Consider the following 20336-nt stretch of genomic DNA (forward strand, 5'->3'; position numbering starts at 1 on the left):
CTCTCCCAGAAAAAAAACAAGCCTGTATACAGCTTAAAATTGGCAACACACCACTTGAAATTGAAGACAAACAAATATATGGTGTAACATTTGACAAAAGAATGACATGGAAGCAGCATATAACATCAGCGGAAGCAAAGGCAACATGGAATCTAAGTATCATAAGGAAATAGGCAGGATCTAGCTCGATCATGGATGACGTCAGCAAAAATCCACCTCCAGACCTTGAACAATGTTCAGAATCAGGCATTACGAATCATCACAGGTGACATGAAGTCAATCCCAATACATAGTATGGAGGAGATCACGAACATATCTCTGCTAAGTAAGAGAAGGGAGTGCAAAGCAATGATACAAGCCACGAAGTATCGGTGTACCGAAGATCATACAATAAATACTAGCATTCAGCTTTCATCGGGCAAATTGAAAAGATCAAGTTTTATATTAGACAAAAGCTTTAAACAGAACACCGAGAAACTTTACCAAAACAGATTTCTCTAAACAAATAATTATTATTGCTATTCGCCTGCCCGGATGGACGATTGGCAACTTCGGTTATTCGTCCGTTTTATAGACGGACGAATAGCAACCGCTTTTTGAGTTACAGATTACACCATAGACGAATAATATTAAATTTAATTAAACCTAGTGAGGACTCATTAATGTCGGAGACGGACGCACAGACAAACGCACGGAAGGGCGGAGTGGAGCGGTTACTAGATCCGCTGTCACCGTGGTTTGTAAAATCACTTTTTAGACGTGACACTGCACATGTGGGTCGTTTTACGACACTGTATTAATGACTTATAATCGGGTTTTATACGACTGAATTGTAAGAATAGTTGTTTTTTTGTTGTTTTTCAATAATTCATTTGATTAATATTTCTTGGGAATATTGTTATGCATTTTTTACGACCTATGCCACAATTCATAACAGAAATGGCGACGCTCATGTCAAACGGTTGCAAAACAGGTATATTTTGTAAATTTACGAAGTAAATGCCCGAATCATTGTCAATATTCCCCATCATCATAAAGCACTTTCGATTCTCGACCAGTACCAAATTCTCTCTCGTGATTTTTCTATTCAGAAAATATATTAATTTATGTTTTTGAACTTTTTGTGCTTGCGTAACTCTGAGTCCAAAGTCCGGATTATGTAAATGGGTTAAAATAAATAACTAAGCATTGTGATATATATTGTTTATGGTTTCATCTTAGTACATTCAAACCCCAAAAACAGTGTTCTGAATTATGTAATTATATGTAGAAGGTAGATGCTTTGCCTATGTCTGATCAAGGAGTTAAATATAATAGAAGGATTCGCATCCCGTAAATTATCACAATATCTTGTATGGCGAGAATTCAGTATAATAACCACATCTACTTGCTGCCTATAGAGTCAAAATTAGGTCATATAAAACATTGATATCACAAAAGCAGGGGAAGCTACAGCTAGAAACATCCTTATATACACTGTCAGACCAGTTTTATCAATTTAAAACAAATTTTATGATGATCGTTTTGGTTTTGAAAAAGGAGTTAGAACTTTAATTTAGGAGGGAATGTCTATCTCGAGAGTGCGACAAACAAAAGTTTGTATAAAATTTGATATCACAAATGCAGGGAAAGCTACTACTATAAAACTCCTTGTATACACCCTCATACTATTTCTTATCAATTTTTAACAAATTTTATGACCATTGATTATGTTTGGAAAAAGGAGTTTGAATTTTTAATGAGGAGAGAAGTACACCTTCGGACAGAGTTAGAAATAGTAGCCTGCCCGCCAGCCGGAGTTGGGACCGAAGTTGAAAATTTAATAAGATTAGGTCTTGAATATCAAGGTATTGATCAAAACAAAGCAATGAAAAAACTTGAGGTGGGATATTTTAATTTGTTTTTCAAACCATATTGGTCAGATTACCTACATTTAACATGATGAAATGTTGAAGCGATGGAAATTGTCTGCCATTAACAGGGCACGCTCAGCATCAGCGAAATGCATTATGGGTAATCTCGCTGTATATCGCCCCACACAACATATTTATTTTCGTACTATGTAAAATTGTGTGAGATTCCAATCCTTGCTATATATAAATCCTTGGTCTATTGGACTGAGCTATAGACTATACCACAGTTATTTATACTCAAATTCTATTTAACTCTATATTGGTAATGCACTGATATGTTATTATATTGCTGATATCTCAACCAACAAGAAGATGTAAGGCTTCCTAAAACACATGATTTGCATAAAAAGTTCTAACAATCATATCCTAACTGCATACGTCACTGTGGACAGAAAGAATTTTGAGCTACCTGCAATACAGAAAGAGTCGTACCATAACAACTGACATGGTGGAACATCCACAATGTTTTTATAAATCCAAATAGATAGATCTCAGTTGTTTTCAGAAATTTGAATCGTAGATTATGCCCAATGAACTCCAAAAAGAAGTTAAGACTACGTGTGTGTCATTGGCTACCACTCTAAGTCTTAAAGTGGTGTACCACTATGTCAGTGATCAGTCACGATATGCCTCTTTCTGTACTATACAGTGCATGTTTTAATACAGGATCTACATATGTAGGATATCAATGACGCTCAGTTCCTATAAGCTAAATATAAAAGTACTGTTGCAAGGGTAAGACTGGCCAATATAGACCTTCCAAATTGGGAAATCCAGGATTGTTCTGGAATTATTCAGCCCTACTGCCCAAAAACTGGTAATACATAAACATACTCATATTTTGAAATGCAGACTTTTGTCTGAAATGTAAAGGTCATAATCTACACCAATTTTCCATTTATAGAAAGTTTGATCTTCTTTAAATCCATCAAAAACAATTTGCTTTAATTACCTTCACTGTGTGATCTGCCATTTTACCACTAAAAATCTTAACAGGAAGTGGGGTAAAAGTGTAAATTAAAAGCTTTTTTATGATTGAAATCTAATTTGGAAAATCATATATCATAAGTTTTCCCATAGCACCTTTTTTTCATATTATGATGTCCTGTTCTGAAGCATGAATGGCTCACAATTGTTCTGATGAAAGTAACTTTTAAAAAGTTTTTTTTTATAATTGACATATGCAGTTAGGGAGTGATTGTTTGAACTTTTAAAGCAGAAAGACAATGTGATACAGGTAGTCTGGCATTTTCAGGTTGTTCAAGCTATTAGATTGCATCATTGACAGAGTCATACTTTAAGTAAAAATAGCTCTGCCCCTCATAGAAAAAGTCATATTTTAAAGTATTTAGAAGTATAGAGAACAGCAGTGTAATGGAAATATGCAAATACCCGTCTTGAATTTAAAAAAAAAAAACACTTAGAGCCACCTCAGTGTTTCTATATCGTACATTTCAAAATCACAAAAATGTTGTTTTTTTTTTCAGTATAAAGGGGAATACTGGGAAATCCGAGAATAAACGGGCTTTCAGGCTTTTCCTGGACATTGCTGGGAAATAATTAAATGCAGAAAAATTATTTTGTTACCCATTACACTTCTTCAAGCAATTGATTTGTTATTTTTAAATGTAATAGGGCACTGCGCTGGTCCGAGTGTCAGGGGCAGCACTAAGCCTGACCACAAACCATGATGGTGCCCAGTGTTGGGAAAAATGCCATGTTACTCGCACATTAAAGAACCATCCTGTAGTACTCGACTTAGCTACAGGAGGCTAAATTGTCTGACCCTACCAAACTCTCCCCATTTCCAGTGGCAATCGAAACTCATTGACCTTATTATCCTCGTGTCCCATCCTATTTTTCATTTCATCATTATTTCATATTCGTTTTATCATCCATTTCATGTTCATCATCCAGATATAGCTGAAATATTGCTGCTTGGCTGTTCAACACCATTTAATCAATTATGTCTGATATTAGTTACAACAAGCACCTCATTCTAGTAAAAGTAGATACCAAGGCATAAGAAAAAATTTGATATGAACAGCTGTATTTACTGAATAAATATTCTACTACAGTATAATTGCTAAATTACATTATACATTGTTAAATGTACAAAAATACATTTTTTGTAATTCTACAGTGTAAAGTATATATCAATATACTTAGGTTAGAATGGACATGTATTTTATTTATTGTTGAATACTTATTTTTTTTCAATGCCTGTATGTAAAAATTTTTAAAAAATCATCACTGGACAAAATCTTTTGATTCCATTTTGGCATGAGCCCGATTGAACCTGTGAAAATGCTTTGACACAGCCTTCCATTTCCAATGGTTTTAAGCCTCATTTGTATATCAGTTTTGTGTCAAGTCAGTGCACTGTAATTTTCTATGTAAACATAGGAATGAAAATTTGTGAAAAGTTGATACATTTAGAATTTAGTATTCAGATATTTCATTTTTCAGTGTCTAGAATTGTATCTGTGTGTAAGCATGTCAGGTTGTACTCAGCATCTCCAAAGATAACAACTCATTATAGTGTACACCCAAGGGAAAATGATGAGAGGTGGAAAGGTTTGTATAGTATATTGTACTTCACAAATTTATTTTAGTTTTTAAAAAAGTTTCCCATTATCCTTAATACAGAATATTTCAGTTAATAAGCATCCTTCTAATGTTAGAGTGATCAAGTAGACATTATAACTATTTCCATATAAACAAAAATGGTTTAAGCTTGCCATGTGGCAATTTTAAATTTTAATGATAGAACCCCCTGTGGCATTGAACAAATGTCAAGCTAAAGATACACAAAAAAATACGAAGTTAAGGTAAGGGCTATACCTATTCCTTGGACAATGGGCACTCCTACAATACACACTGTAGAAGTGACATTATCATTTGAACATGTTGACAAAAGAGTAATATAGAAACTACCTTATTTTGTGATAGTATAAAAAAATGACCATCAAGAAATGATTGATGTTGAGTCAAAAAGCACACAAAACATAAGATCCTTCACTTTTCTTGGACCCTATGAATTCCTTACATGACTTGACATTTTCGTGGCAAGGGAGTAAGGGGACTTGCTATTTTTTAGGAGGAGTAATAACTCTGACTGTGTATTAAAGGTGCTTAAAATATGACCCTTTCTAATCTGTAGTCTGGACAGATTTTATATCCTAGGACTTTCTTGAAAGTGGTTAAAAATACAGTGTACTATTTAAGTATATAATTAATTTACATGTACATGTCTCACTTTACTTCACTAACAAAAAAAAGGAATAATCTGTCACCTAAGAGATAAGTAAAAGTCAAAATTTAAAACAGTCATGAAAATGTTTTCTAAGTCTATTGTCATGTAAAGGACTTCCTAAATAGCTGTAAATCTTTTAGTTACTTGCATGAAGCTTGGCTAAAACATCTCGGAATAAAATTGTATGTTTCAAAAATGTCTATTGAGTTTTCAAGAAATTATATCATACTGACATGTGTTTATGTGATCTTGAATAATTTTATTATTTAAAAATTAACCGTTTATGTATAAATTATCAGATGTGGATATGACCCGTTATGAAGATGAAGCAGATGTTCTGATAGTTGGAGGGGGTCCTGCAGGACTGTCTGCAGCTTGTAGACTTAAACAATTAGCCAACGAACATGGCAAAGAATTGCGGGTTTGTTTGGTAGAGAAAGCTCCTGAAATAGGTAAGAAATAAAGATTATGATAATCCCTAAGTATTGTCCTCCTCTACCAGAATGGTTGAAAGATATTTTAATTTTGATTTGAATTTGTTAAGCATTTGCTACTAACTTTGTACTATGTATTTCATGATGATAATATTATATAAATGTACAATTTTTATGTGTTAATTGTGAAAATAGTATCTTATTCAATCATTTAGTCTGAGTTTAAAATTTTAGATAAATATCTTGACCTTTAACCTGGAAGTCCATAAATTATTTGTTTGAATTTTTTTTTTCAATTTAATATCAGGTAAGATCAAATAAAAAATATATGTGTTCCAGTCACCCAACCGACCTAGACTTTTTTCACCAAAATGAAAAAAAAAGTGAAATTAAAAAAATGATTGATCCTGCCCACCTTGAATAATTCAGATATTTTTTCATATTTTCTCCAGACCAGACTTGTTTTTTACAGTAGTAAACAACAATGGCTGACATTTGCTTGATTCAAATGAAAGGCATACATTTTTATAGCCTGTTCCATTCTTGTTTGAGATAGTTGTCTATGATCAGTTGTTGTAATTAACGTAATAGCTGTATTGTACTGCACAATGGCTGTGTTGTATGTAGTTGAACTGTATTATTCTATCCTGTGTTGTACTGTACTGTACTATCCTGTGTTGTACTGTACTGTACTACCCTGTGTTGTATTGTATTATACTATCCTGTGTTGTACTGTACTGTACTATCCTGTGTATCATTTTTTTTTCAGGAGCTCACACTCTTTCTGGAGCATGTATTGAACCAAAAGCTTTAAATGAACTTTTCCCTGATTGGAAAGAAAAAGGGGTTGGTATTACTATTTTTTTATTACAGTTTCAGTTTTTTGTTGTTGTTTTACTTCCATTAGAAGTCGATTCTTAAGGGTACTGTCCATTTGTTTCTCTTTTGTAAAGTTTGTTAGTTAACTTATCAGCTATTCAGTTTAAAGCTTGATACCCCAAATAAACATTTAAGACATTATAAAATGAAAAAAGATGTTAAGGACTACTACCATTAAACTTCTACCTCAAAACAAGCTTTTTATATAGTTTCAACTTATTATAGCTATCTTTCCTCTGTGTAAATGAGTAAGGGTACAGTATAGAGATGTTTGTATTGCTTATTCCTGTACTTAACACAATATTGGAGTAATTCATAGATGCAAATAATTTTACTTCCTGTAGTTATTCAAGATGTAATTGTCATCGACAAAATGTTGCAATGCTATATAAAAATAACTTATATGTATATACAAGGCAAAAAATATATTTGTAGTCTTGTTTCTTGCTACCAATTAGAAAAAAAGGATTTCAGTGTTTAATTGTTTACATTGTACTGTTTTGTTGTTTTCAGAAAACATGTTTTTTGAACATAACACAGTGCTTATACAGCTCATTGTGTATTTGTAAATGTATTTTCTTCTTAAAACTTTATTCACTCTAAATGCACCTTTCAGGCTCCTCTTAGCACACTAGTCACAGAAGATAAATTTTCTCTTTTAACAGAGAAAAGTGCCATACCTATACCAGTCTTCTCAGGTATGTATTTTTGGAATCTGTGTTATCTGTAAAACCAGAGGTGTTAAAAACCTGCATATTACATAAGAGTTTAATGTTTTTCATGAAATGTGTGTTGATAATTCACAATAATCCTTTGTGAAGTTTTGCAGTCACATATCTTGGGTTGAAGGGGATAAAGTTGGCATTCCATCAATCTGTCTGTTACATGTATGTTCATATTTTCAGATTTTTTTTCCAATTGATATTGGGATAAGTTTGTCAACATGACTTTATAGGTTACTGGTTGTTTGCTATTGATTCTGTTTGAAAGATTTTTAAATAAACTACTGACCTTTGATTTCATGTATTTCACAAAAATCACCTTTTTTTCTGAATGGTCCAAAAAATTGAGGTAATTTTTTGCAGTCATTGTATCATAATGAATTAAGGAAACAATTAGGTTTAAATCCGCTCAGATATAACAACTGAATGATTACTTTCAGGAAAAAAATATTTGACCAAAGACTATTACTGAATAAAGAAAAAAAAATTTGATGTCCAATTTAACCAGTGTAAGTAGATTGAAGCTTGGCTGGAATGTGGATATGATGTGTATTAATATGAAAACATGCAGGTAAAATAGAACTTTGTCACCTCCATTGCAACCTTTGTAACATTTGTTATTTTTTTTTTCAGGAATGCCAATGGCTAACCATGGTAACTACATTGTACGTTTAGGTAATGTTGTACGATGGCTTGGTCAGCAGGCTGAGGAACTTGGTGTGGAGATTTATCCTGGATATGCTGCCAGTGAGGTTAGAAAACAAAATATAGATAAGCCACTTAAATCTGAAGATAAAGCAGAAGCAAGCATTGTTCCTTTATAAAAAATTAATGAGCAAAAAAGACAATCATCAAATAGTTGACCACCAGCCCAACAGCCATGGGTGGTGAAAATGCTGGTGGGCTTGCAGAATTTGGCTAACATGCCAATGATTACTATATAAGTTCATTAATTTTTTTTAGCTCAGGCTTGTTGTCAGAAATTTATATAGCAAAGACTTATTGATACATGTAGTTCATTTACAATCAAGTACATTTTTATTGTTGGGCATTACAAGTTATAGGGTGAAATTACTCTCTATTTTGGTACCACATATTTTAAAGGACTTCAGTCATGAAAAAATAAACACCATTTAATTAGAAAAAAATGTTGGTAATTTCGCTGTTTATTCTGAAATTTGCTAATTATGAATTTTTTTTTTCCAGGTTTTATTCCATGAGGATGGAAGTGTTAAGGGAATAGCCACTAACGATGTGGGCATCCATAAAGATGGATCTCCAAAGGTAAATACATTTTATTATCTGATGCTGTCTGTTTTATAGAATGTACAACCACACAGGCATGCTTTTCTCTGAACTTACCAGTGAATGTTTTCAGCTCCTTACCTCAATGTCACAGAAAAAAAAACAGATGTTATCAAGTTAACAAGTTTTTTGTTCATTGTAAATAAAATATTTGCAATTTTTGTATCATTTTTAATGATTGACTCTAAAGAAGATATTAAACTTGGTTAAGTAAATGTTGTGTGGTTTTGACCACATCAAATGCTTAGAATATTTGACATCTTCTTCCACTATTGTTAAAATTTTCAATGTAGGAAATGAAAAGTAATGCATTGATGTTGAAAATAAACAAAACCATAGCATAGTTTATGGGAGGATTAATATATTACTGTCATAGCTTGTGTAATTACATGTACTTTATACCAAAATGTTTTGCCCATACTACATGTATAGCATATTTTCTAACAAGTGACAGAACATACAAATGTAAATAGTACATGTATATAGATAACCAGCTATATTTGAAAGGCATATACAAATTATCTTGGTGAGTTTATCCTACAACTAACAAGGAAGTAAAGCTCTTCTTTTTTTTTTATTCCAGATTTATTTATTTTGATTCTGTTTAGTTGTAAATCTAATTTTCATAAGATTTACCGACTGTCTGGTTTTTGTTGGCATTGTTAAGTTACGTCTTAGTTAATAAATGAATGATTTTAAATTTCATCTGTGTTGCATCTTTCAACACATCAATAATGTATATGTAAATTTGAACATTTCAGGAAACATTTGAAAGAGGGATGGAGTTACATGCTAAAGTGACCATATTTGGTGAAGGATGTCACGGTTGTCTAGCTAAACAATTGTATAAAAAATTTGATCTCAGGAAAGATTGTGAGCCCCAGTCTTATGGTATAGGTCTGAAAGAGTTGTGGGAAATAGATCCCGAAAAACATAGGCCTGGCAGAGTGGAACATACTATAGGATGGCCTTTTGTAAGTTTTGCCTGTGGAAAAATGTAACATGTTTTCATATTATGGAAGCATATGTTCAGGACTGTAATGGAAACATATGATTTTATGCATGTAAAATCAGACAGACATTTTTTGACAGAAAGACTGCATGGTGTGAACACAATGTTCCGCACTAACCATTTAAAACATATCTTAAACCAGTCAAGATTTCAAGATGAAAGCTTCCCTATAAATAGATTAAAACATTTGTTTAGGTCTTTTACACAAAAATATTGTTTTTTCAAATGACTTAAGGAGGTAGACCTAGGGTAAGGACATAACTCTCTCTCTAGTATGTCTGTATCACATTAAATTTCACCAAGTCTATCAAGCTTTCATTTGAAACAGAATGAAATCAGTCCAAGTTACTTTGATGTTTACATAAGATTGATGTAAAATGCTGAATACAAACTTTTCATTGGTTTGTAAGAGTTGTATCCCTTACCCTATGTCTACCTCATATAGAAAAAATATTTTTTGTAAAGTTTTCTATTGAAAACAATACTGAATAAATAGTTGTACATTATTTAACTGGACTATTTTTATAGTTAAATTGAAGAATAAAAGATATGAGTTTAAGGTACAGTAATATTGTTTCTACCTTTACTTCAGTTTGACATACACATTTATATTTGAAGTTCACTCTCTTGTGTTTATATGTATGTTTCAGGATTCACATACTTACGGTGGAACATTTCTATACCATCTAGATGAAGGCCCTTTAGTCACTCTAGGAATGGTGGTAAGACTTTATACATTATTTTATTGCATTTCATGCATAAAGAGGTCCCAAGGTAACAATTTTACACTGCAGTAGAGATATGACAATTTGTAATTTCAGGTTATAAAGACCTGTTTACCACTACAATTATGACACATTTTCTGTGTCTGTTTGCATGTCAATGTGCCCTAGGTCCTCTTGATTTTTTTATATTGACCAATGAAAAGTTAGTTAATAGGGTAAATTACAGAACCCAGAACCTATGGTGTAAATTTGCTCCTGGTCATTGTAATTACAAGACCAGAGTGCTACCTGTAACTGTAAATGTATTAATTTTTGCAGTGTACCAATTTGATTTTTTCAAGGCGGAAAGAAAAGCCCAAAAAAGAGTACCTGTCAAATTGACTTGTATGACGATATATCGTTTACTATTTTTTGAAACCGTGTAAATATGTTCACTTGACATTAGCAACAGTGAAATCTAATACATTTATAGTAATCTTAATGGAACTGAAGACAATTGATAATCTTTTTTTTTTTGCATCTAATGACTTAGTGTTGGCAACACCAGCATGCATTACTAATGACATAATGGCCAAGCAAAATGGCAAAGATATTGTGGCAAGTGGTAGTGAAATTGGCTATATGGTTTTAAAGTAATTCCTAATGAATTAAGTACCTGCATCTTGACATGTTTAAAGTTTTTTTGAATACCAACAATTTAAAAAACATTGCCTAAGTTGAGTTTTGAATTACAGGTAATGACATTTTGGAAAACAAAAACACTAGTTTATTGCTGGTGTTATTTGTTCATTTTGTTATTCTCCAGGTTGGTTTAGATTACCAGAACCCTTACATAAGTCCCTTTAGAGAGTTCCAGAGATTTAAGCACCATCCATCAATAGAGTCTACATTGTCTGGTGGTAAGAGAATAGGATATGGTGCCAGAGCATTAAATGAAGGAGGATTCCAGGTAAGTAGACACTGTGAAATAGTTTCAATCCTGCAGGCAGTGATCACCCATAGTACACAATTCCAGTTAGTCTTATAAAAGTGGCAGAGATTTGATATTTGTCATATACATATTCTTTGGTCCCTCTTTAAGTTTACATTCCAGAATGTCAAGCATTTTAGTCATGGAAATGTCATGTGTTATACTTTGCGGATAGTTGACATTCATAGAAGGTTGGCGTGCTTGTACAATGTATATTACAACCCCCTCTAAGTGGGAGGCTGGAAAGCAGATTGTAGTCTCTGTTATTTCAGATTTATGTTTCAGTTTCTGCCTGTTGTCATCCTCAGGAGGTTGTCTGGCAGTTTGCATTCTAGCTTAATACCAGGTTTTTTTTTTATGTTTTAGTCCCTCCCTAAGTTGACATTCCCAGGAGGTTGTCTAGCAGGATGTAGTCCAGGTTTTATGAATGTACCAAAAATCAAAGGCACACACAATGCAATGAAGAGTGGAATGATAGCTGCTGAGTCTGTATTTGAAACTCTACACAACGAAACTCTTGTATCCAATTCTCCTACAGCAGGTATGTTTTTTTAATAGAAGACAATTGACTTGTATATATTATTTTTTTGTATTTGGAGGTAAGAATGCATATTGTTCACAATTCTCTTCAGTCCACACCTCTATTCTGAATTGAGAAACGAAATCAGGAAATACCAAAGTATGTGTAGTTATTCCAATGTGTAATAAATGGGTAAATTATTGTTTTGACTTACTTATCTCACTTTTGACCCCCTTTTGTTGTTAAAAAAACAATTGTACTAATCAACATAGTGTCAGCTTTTGTAAATGTTAATAAACTACACTTCAGTGGCTGTAACATATTTCAATTATATTTTCAAGTTCTGATAGTGAAGATTTTGTGTAAAAATAATTTTATAACACCTCAATAAATCAGTTAAAAAGTGCAAAATTAACCTTATCAATATTCATTGACTTGTTCTGCAATTTGCATATGAAATGCACTCTAGAGGTATAAAAGTAAATAAAAATGGTAGATTGCAATCACAGTTAATATCAGAACAATGGTTTGACAGCAAGAATTCACCCTAATGATGAATGTTTGATATAACACTTTGAACATTCTAATTTTTCGTTGTTGGTAATTTTCGCGGATTCTGTAAAGTGAGCATATTTGCAGGTATCAATTTTCAATGATCAGCGTTATAAAGTGTTCAAAATCAATTTCGCGGGTAATATTTTTCACACTTTTCTATCCACTGTGAAAATTAGTACTTATACAGTATGAAAGTAATATGATTTAAGACAGCCTAAGAGGGACAGAGCCATTTGTACTCAAATAACATTTTATTTTATTCATAATGCATTTTTATACCCCACCATATGAAGTGGTGAGTTATAATGTGATACACTCCAAAAAGTTCAATGTCCATTTGTTCCTTTGTCTGTGCCCTAACAGTTTCCAGAGTAATAACTTGAGAACAGATCAATGAATTCTTCAAAAACTTTGCACAGTTGATAAGTACCATAAAATGCTGGTGAAGTTTAATTTTCAGCTGCCGGTAAATCTGAACTGTAGTTTTGGAGTTATGCCATTTTGAACATTTTGCCATCCCCTTTTTTACCATTACTTGGCTGTGTATCACTTACTGTTCTATTAATGCCCTATTTTTATTTTGTTATATTTCAAAAAGTTTTCATGCATGCCTTTATTATCTCTAGCTTGATTTTTTGTTAACTGAAATTTTTCACTTTCCTTAGCAAATACATGTGTATTTGTGCATAATCTGTACATCTATCTTCCAATTCTATTTTCTCCCAAAGATTGCTGATTATTCCCAACATTTGAATTATTACATTTATGTTTCTAACTAAAGTATCTTGTTTATGTGCAGTACATGTGATAATCTTAGTTGATGTAGTTTACTCAAGCATAAATTTCATTTGAAACAAAACTATATTGTTACATGTATAACACACAAATACATGTAAAATCTGACAAAACACAAATTTAAGACTACAGAAATTGCAGGTATGTCTGTCTTTCTACATTCTCATATACAATTAATTCAAGTTATTAATGATGTTCTATGTAAAAGAAAGATACTAATTGTTTTGTTGGTTTTCTAGGTTTAAATCCTGAGATGTATGAAGAGCAGATAAGAAAGAGCTGGATATGGGATGAGCTTTACTCAGTCAGGAATGTTCGTCCTTCATTTAATACAAGATTTGGTCTATATGGAGGACTTGCCTATACTGGTCTGTTCTATGTTCTTCTCCGAGGAAAGGAACCTTGGACTCTCTCTCATGGAGGTAGTTATTCATAAATGTATGCTTGAAATTTGAATGAAAGCTTCTGTCAGTTCTTTGTACCAGTAGTTTTCTACATCAGTTATGTGAGTGCTTATACTTTTACTTGGTTTGTCTGTCTGTCTGTCAAGAAATTTTATGGACATAAAGTACTGAATTAAAATTTTGTACTATAGTAAAAGAATTTTTTTACAAATGTTTTTAAATTACCATATGAAGATGTGTATGTACTAGGTATACTTTACATTTCGCCAATTTTTGTCTGCAAATCTGAGCTCTGTTCATTAGTTGCTTATGTAAAATATATATAACTTTTCAAGGAATGCTTTACAACATTGTTTTATGGCACATAAAAAAGTCTTTTTTTTTTCTGACCAATGTAGACAGAAAAAGTTGGTTCGTAAAATGTTACAGCCAACCAACTTAGTCGTTTTTTTAAAAAGTCTATTGCAAGACCAAAGACAGTTTACATTTCTGATCATAGAGTTGCTCATATTTCTTGTAGCAGTACTTTGCCGTAAAATCATAATATATCTTATGCTTTTTTTAGGGGCTGATCACACCAAGCTTAAACCAGCTGCTGAGTGTACACCAATAGAGTATCCTAAAGCTGATGGTAAGATAAGTTTTGACCTGTTGGAGTCTGTGGCATTAACTGGAACAAACCATGACCATGATCAGCCTGCTCACTTAACATTACTGAACGATGATACACCAGCTAATCTAAACCTGTCTGTATATAATGGCCCTGAACAAAGATTCTGTCCCGCAGGTGAGAAATGTTATGTTTACAATCAGGGTGGAAGATAGAAATTAATTTGGTTTTAGTCTATTGCTTATCACAGTTGAACCACATCAAAGCATGTGGGCCATTTTACACAGGACTATAAACTTGTATATATATTAAAGCATTAATTCATGATTACTTTTCTCAAACATGGAGAACATTTGCCCAAAGAGTTTACTATTATTTTACTAATAAAAATGTGTCCCCTCAGTAAGAAATGTAGGTGTAAAATTTAAGCAATGATATCATAGTAAAAAATTGCACTTAGACATCATTACTTGCAATCAATATTACACTTTTTATACCATGTCACACAAAGTGGCAAGGTATTATGTAATACCATCTGAAAAGTTTGCATGTCCATCCATCTGTCCCTCCCCTGATGGCGAAAAGTTTGCATGCTTATCCATTTGTCCCTCCACTGATGGTTTCCAGATGATACATTGAGAACAGATCATATTTTTTTTTTGGAAACTTTGCAGTTGTTTAGTACCATAATATAATATCACTTAATGTTCCATAAATGTTCTTTTTTGTGAAATCAATGATTGCTTCCTCACATTGTATTTCTACCTTATGGCTTTATGATTTTAGGAGTGTATGAGTACATAGAAACTGAGGATGGTAGTGGCAAGAGACTTCAAATCAATGCACAGAACTGTATACACTGTAAAACTTGTGATATCAAAGACCCTAGTCAGAACATAAACTGGGTGTGTCCCCAGGGTGGGGAAGGACCTGCCTATAATGGAATGTGATGGTCATAGCAATTAGAAATTTTGAAACTCTGTGATGTATTTTTTTGTGATCTGACAAGTACTTGTGAACAAAATGTGGAGTATGATTGAGAGAGAGATCATTCTTCCTGATAGTAAATTAATTTACAAGTATGAATGGAATCAATTTTCATCTGTGGTTTTAATGGATGTGTATATGTTTAGAGTTAATATACATGTATGTATATATGTGTCATCATTACACTTTTTTATGCATGATATATTAATGCTGGAGTAAATGTGGAGTCAAGAAAGTAAAGAAAATTGGGTTATTAAAATGAAATTATTGAATACAGTTTGTATTTCTTCTGAAGCATATGCAGTCACATGACAAAATATATAATTATTAGACAGTAGTACGGTAAATATATATTTACATCATTTATTTCAACTTAAAAGCTTGAAAATATTCTGGTATTGATGCAGAAGCTAAAATTATGATTATTTCAGATGTATTTCAATATTTACTTAAATATCACTGTATTACATAAATGCAAGATTCAGATCTTTCAAAAATGTATTCGTTATTTTTTTTTGTATGTTTTGAAACTACCAGATAGATATTATATAGAAGAGATTAATATCAGTAGACAATATTTAAAGAATTTAATTGACGAGTAGAAAAATAATTTACAAGGGAGATAAACATGTTTTATTACATTTGTTCAAATGAGAAGTTTTAATTGATATTTGACTTGTCTGGTAATTACATATTGAAACAAAATTATATAAGAATGCATTGATAATTCTAAAAACATTAGAATATCAAAACATTAATTACTACATAAAAAAAAAAATTTGATATTGGTAAATGTTATCCATCAAAGCATATATCCTATTGTACTTACAAGCAAATGTTTTATGTTATCCATTTAGGACAATATCAAAGTAAATGCAGTAATCCTATTGGCCTATATTATTTTGGTTATATTATCATAGTTTCTAATGACAGCCGTAGTTTTTTCATGTTTCAGCAGAATCATAAAAAAACCATGATAATGGTAACTCCACAAAAGATACAGTATTGCAATTTTGCATTGTTTAGGTTTTTTGTTAAAGAATAATGCTAAGTATTATTTGTTTCACAGTGAGATATGAGGTGAATGTTTTATTGTATAGAAATGGCACCTACTGTGAAAGTACTTTAATTCATGAATACCAGTTTTTGTGGATCAAGGAAGAAACACAAGGTAGTGGATTCTGGAATTCGAGGTTTTTAGTATACACATCAATGGGAATCTCCTTTTCGTTAGTTACCAAATGTTGTGATTTGGCCTACCCATGAAAACCATGAAAATTGATACCCTATGAACAATAGTACTTTCACAGTATTTGTTTGCTTACTTATTTTAACAGAAGATTCAGGGTTTTCCACATGCTATCCTTTCATTTTTTAACCATTTTCAGTTTCCTCCCCAGGTCATGATTGTAATTTGCTGTATTTTGCTACATTATAGGTGTTGTTCAGGAATTGTTTCTGGGTTAAAGTTCACTAAAGCCTACTATACTGTAGCAGTTAGAAAGTCCTTGGTCATTTTTTGTCTACATTAATTATGCTATTTCTCTTAAATTTAATCATTTATTTGATATTAAACAATACTAAGCACCTTGTAGTACTTAATATCACTATATCTATTAACACTTTCTCAAGAAAAATTATATATTGAAAAAACAAAACAAAAAAAAAATAAAATAACAAAAAAATATTAAGTATGTTCTTAGAAAAAAATACTGTGCATTCAAAAGTTGTCACGTTTTCATATAATTTTTATATTCTTATTCTTTAAAAACCATATTTAAAATATTGGCTATCGTATTAAAGGAGGAAAAATTTAAGCAATACCATAAGAAGCTTTATTTCAGGTTATATATATAACATTTTCTCCATATTTTTCATTTTATTGATGTAATATATAAAGGTTTGATATGGAAATAAATCTCTAGAATGCACATTATTCTAAAATATTAATACAATAATAGAAAATATTAACTGTTAATCATGTCAACTCCTGTATGAATATACTTAACAACCAGATTGAAGTTAATTGTCAGTTACGTAATTCATGGTGGGTAGATTAGACATTGACATTGGAAGTGGTTGATACGAGTCAAAAGTAGTATTAATATCTGTATCATCACTGTAAAACATTGCTAATAACATGTGGTCAGCTCGCTTGATAATTGATAATTGTAGGGTTTTGAAAACATGCAAGTCAACCATTTTTTGTAATAACATTAGAGACATGTGTAGTAGAATGAAACTAACAGCATTAAAATATTTTTCATGGGGAAATCAGTATTAGGCATGTATTAGCTTTAACATTTTTTCTTTTGTACTGGTAATATTAAATATATAAGTCAAAAAAACATTAAAAAAACTGGTAAACGCAAAATGTAATTATAACTTAAGTAACAGTCGGTAGCTATAATACAATATAATTAAAAATAATTCATCAACAGGTAAAATCCATGAATAAATTATTTAAAACATACTATAGTTTATATAACAAAATACTAAATTATATTCAAATATAAAACAATTTTTACAGTTATCGACTAAAGATTCATTTGGTGCATTTTCATTAGTCAGTTCCATGTATCAACATATCCGTATATATGTAAGATTTGTTTTTCGGCCATAATTAACCTACCTCATGCTTATGGTTGTTTTTTCTTCATTCTTTATTGAGGAATGTCCATTGTATCATGTTTTTGCTCATGCTTACCTCAATGTTATGATTTATAGTTTTTTTTTAACAATTATTCCATTTCTGCGGACTTACATAGTCAGCATCCTATCTAAATGCTTGAAATTTTAATATTTCCTGTCAGAAGCTATTCAGAAATTTTCTAATGTGCATTCAGAAGAGACATTACTTACCTTAACAATAGTTGGTTCAATTGAGTGAAGATAATAAATGTTTCTATACAAAAGGGTGAGTTCGAAATTAGGTTGTGCAAATGTGTAGAAATTTGATTAGGCATTTTTGTTTTTTTTTGTTTTTTTTTTTTAATTACACCACTCAAGTTTTTGTTCGACAGAATACATGAAATAAAGTAAAAACAATTTTAATGCTGACCAACTTTTCCGTAAATATTCAAAATTGATGTTTTTTTTTTTTTGTTAAATACCTGTTTCTCTTCTAGAGATGTATGTAATATAGTATATAACACAACAATGCAAGTTTTTTGTGTGTGTGTGAATATATATGACGTTTTAAACTTGATTTATAATAATAAAGTATGCAATTTTTAGTGTTGCATGAAGATAAATTATAAGGAAAACAGTTCAACCATAATGTTTAACGCCTCCATTCTGTTCTAGGTCATTGAAATGTGAGTCGTTAAGGGTGGCTATTACCTTCTATTTTAATTAAAGATATAGAAATGCATTATTCTAGAACAAATTTGGACATACCCCTTTATGTGTTAGAATATGACCAACGCAACAAATGCACTAACGTATAACCTAAATACAAAATAGACGAATACTATTCATCAAATATGAGTACTTAAGCTGTAACTATCCATCGAGCTTGTGTGATGTGAAACAGGGCACATCTGCTATTTGATTTAATGAGATGAATATACGTTTTCTTAAATATGGGATAATGATTGATATGTTACAAAACTATTTCCTTTGCTCTTGACTTCAAAAGTAGCAGGCCATTTGATCGATTGAAGTTTCGTATGTCATCAGAAATAATTTGTTCAGAAGAGGTTGCATTGTATTAAACTCTAGATAACTATTCGTGATCGCCTTTCCGAATAACCTAACTTTACCAAGTTAGTTTATCTAGTGAAATGTCTTTATAAGAGTAAAATAGGTTGGTCTAACTGAATAATGTTAATTTCAGATTGTGTGTAAAGTCATAGGTCAAGATAATAACGCATGCATGCTGGTGTATACATACCTCATAGTAACAAAGTACATTCCAACTCAGAACGAAACTATCGATGCTATTTTGTATGCTACTCATTGTTGACTTGAAACCTTCATATACGTTTAATTGTCTCTTCATTGTCACTATGCAATTCGAAAGACAAAGGAGTTTTCTTAAAATAGACCAGTAAACAAAACATAAGTCTCGTTAATAACCATGTATTTGGTATGGACAAAGACAGCAGTGCAACGAATGCGTTTTGCAATGGGAAATTAGGTCACCGGGTGAATTTGATACCAAAAGTGTCGATTTTCTTACACATGTTTTGAAGTTAGGGTATGCGTCTTATCTTATGCTTAAATGATGAAGTTAGGGTATGCGTCTTATTTGATGCTTTAATGATTGTGGTGAGATCTTCCCTGTATTGTCAACCAAACTTACCAGGTCATTAGTCAAACTCGCGTAGTGATCTGTCATTTAAGGAATGACACCTAGTCTAGAAAGTCATTCGTGCACAAAGTCAATAGAAGGTACTATGCTGACCAAGGAATAGTTTAAGTAAATGGATGCCTAAAATATAAAGGTAGGATATTAGTTTGAGTCTTCCCATAACCACAGAGTTTTATGCGCTTTCGTGAATTTGTTACCAAATTATATAATTCTAGAATGCAATCGTAAAACATTCTGTTCTTTCCATTTTTAATGTTAGCTTGACAATAGACCTAGCAAAAGAAAAAAAATATTATTTACAGTGCGCCGGAAAGGAGGTACTTACTCCTTCAGTCAGATTACAATCCTGTAAATCTAGGAACTGATACTGATATGAAACTGAAATATATTTTCGATTTGTATTATCATAAGCACATCTAATGCCTATTCTGGTGTAGTTGTGTTTAGAATGAAAACCACTATTTGGTCTCTCAACTCACTTGCTTTGCTAGAAATTGTGATATTTGTAAACAATTTTATAATTGGGCTCAGCAGCTTACATAAACCTATCGGAACATGTATATGTTGTTCATTGATTAATGTCATCATTCCAGAAATTCTACAGCCGTCACCCAACTAGTCCAGTCAAAATAAACTTAAACAAATTGTAACAGAATATAATTTGATTCAAATACATGACATTATTCCCTATAAATTCACAGGAAAAAGTCTAAAAAATCTAAATTGCAGATAACTCAAATTAAACATTTCAAAATCCCTATAGAAAGAGGAATCAAGGGAACAAGGTTCTTGCGGAAATCAAAAGAAAGTAATCCAGGGACAAAGACCAAACATGGAAAACAGACATACACTACAAAGAACATTAAGTAACTAAAATAATACATACAAAATAACAAAAGCAAATGAACATATCGGACTCCACTAAAAACTGGGA

The 20336-nt window shown here is 31.7% G+C and overlaps 1 protein-coding gene across 1 annotated transcript; it reads left to right on the forward strand.

Annotated features, from left to right (window-relative positions):
* The first annotated feature begins 903 nt into the window (after positions 1–903).
* On the forward strand, positions 904–16674 carry LOC148604566 (electron transfer flavoprotein-ubiquinone oxidoreductase, mitochondrial-like). Its single transcript, XM_088549071.1, has 14 exons — positions 904–973; positions 4383–4490; positions 5469–5621; positions 6373–6449; positions 7099–7180; positions 7838–7956; positions 8411–8488; positions 9271–9483; positions 10172–10243; positions 11052–11195; positions 11583–11757; positions 13326–13508; positions 14056–14277; positions 14887–16674. Exons 1-14 carry the CDS (start codon positions 919–921, stop codon positions 15048–15050), a joined length of 1845 nt encoding a protein of 614 aa, XP_088405197.1. The 5' UTR covers positions 904–918; the 3' UTR covers positions 15051–16674.
* Positions 16675–20336: the final 3662 nt, after the last annotated feature.

The sequence above is a fragment of the Perna viridis genome, chromosome 10 (assembly GCF_037379345.1).
Source record: "Perna viridis isolate PV_CMFRI_1.1 ecotype Kerala chromosome 10, ASM3737934v1, whole genome shotgun sequence".
NCBI lineage: Eukaryota > Metazoa > Mollusca > Bivalvia > Mytilida > Mytilidae > Perna > Perna viridis.

Bases quoted from the DNA above. Each gene is read 5' to 3' on its own strand.
- LOC148604566 (XM_088549071.1), top strand. From the start codon at position 919: ATGCCACAATTCATAACAGAAATGGCGACGCTCATGTCAAACGGTTGC. The intron at 7,181-7,837 runs GTATGTATTTTT...TTTTTTTTTCAG, and splicing joins ACCTATACCAGTCTTCTCAG to GAATGCCAATGGCTAACCAT. The intron at 13,509-14,055 runs GTAGTTATTCAT...TGCTTTTTTTAG, and splicing joins TTGGACTCTCTCTCATGGAG to GGGCTGATCACACCAAGCTT.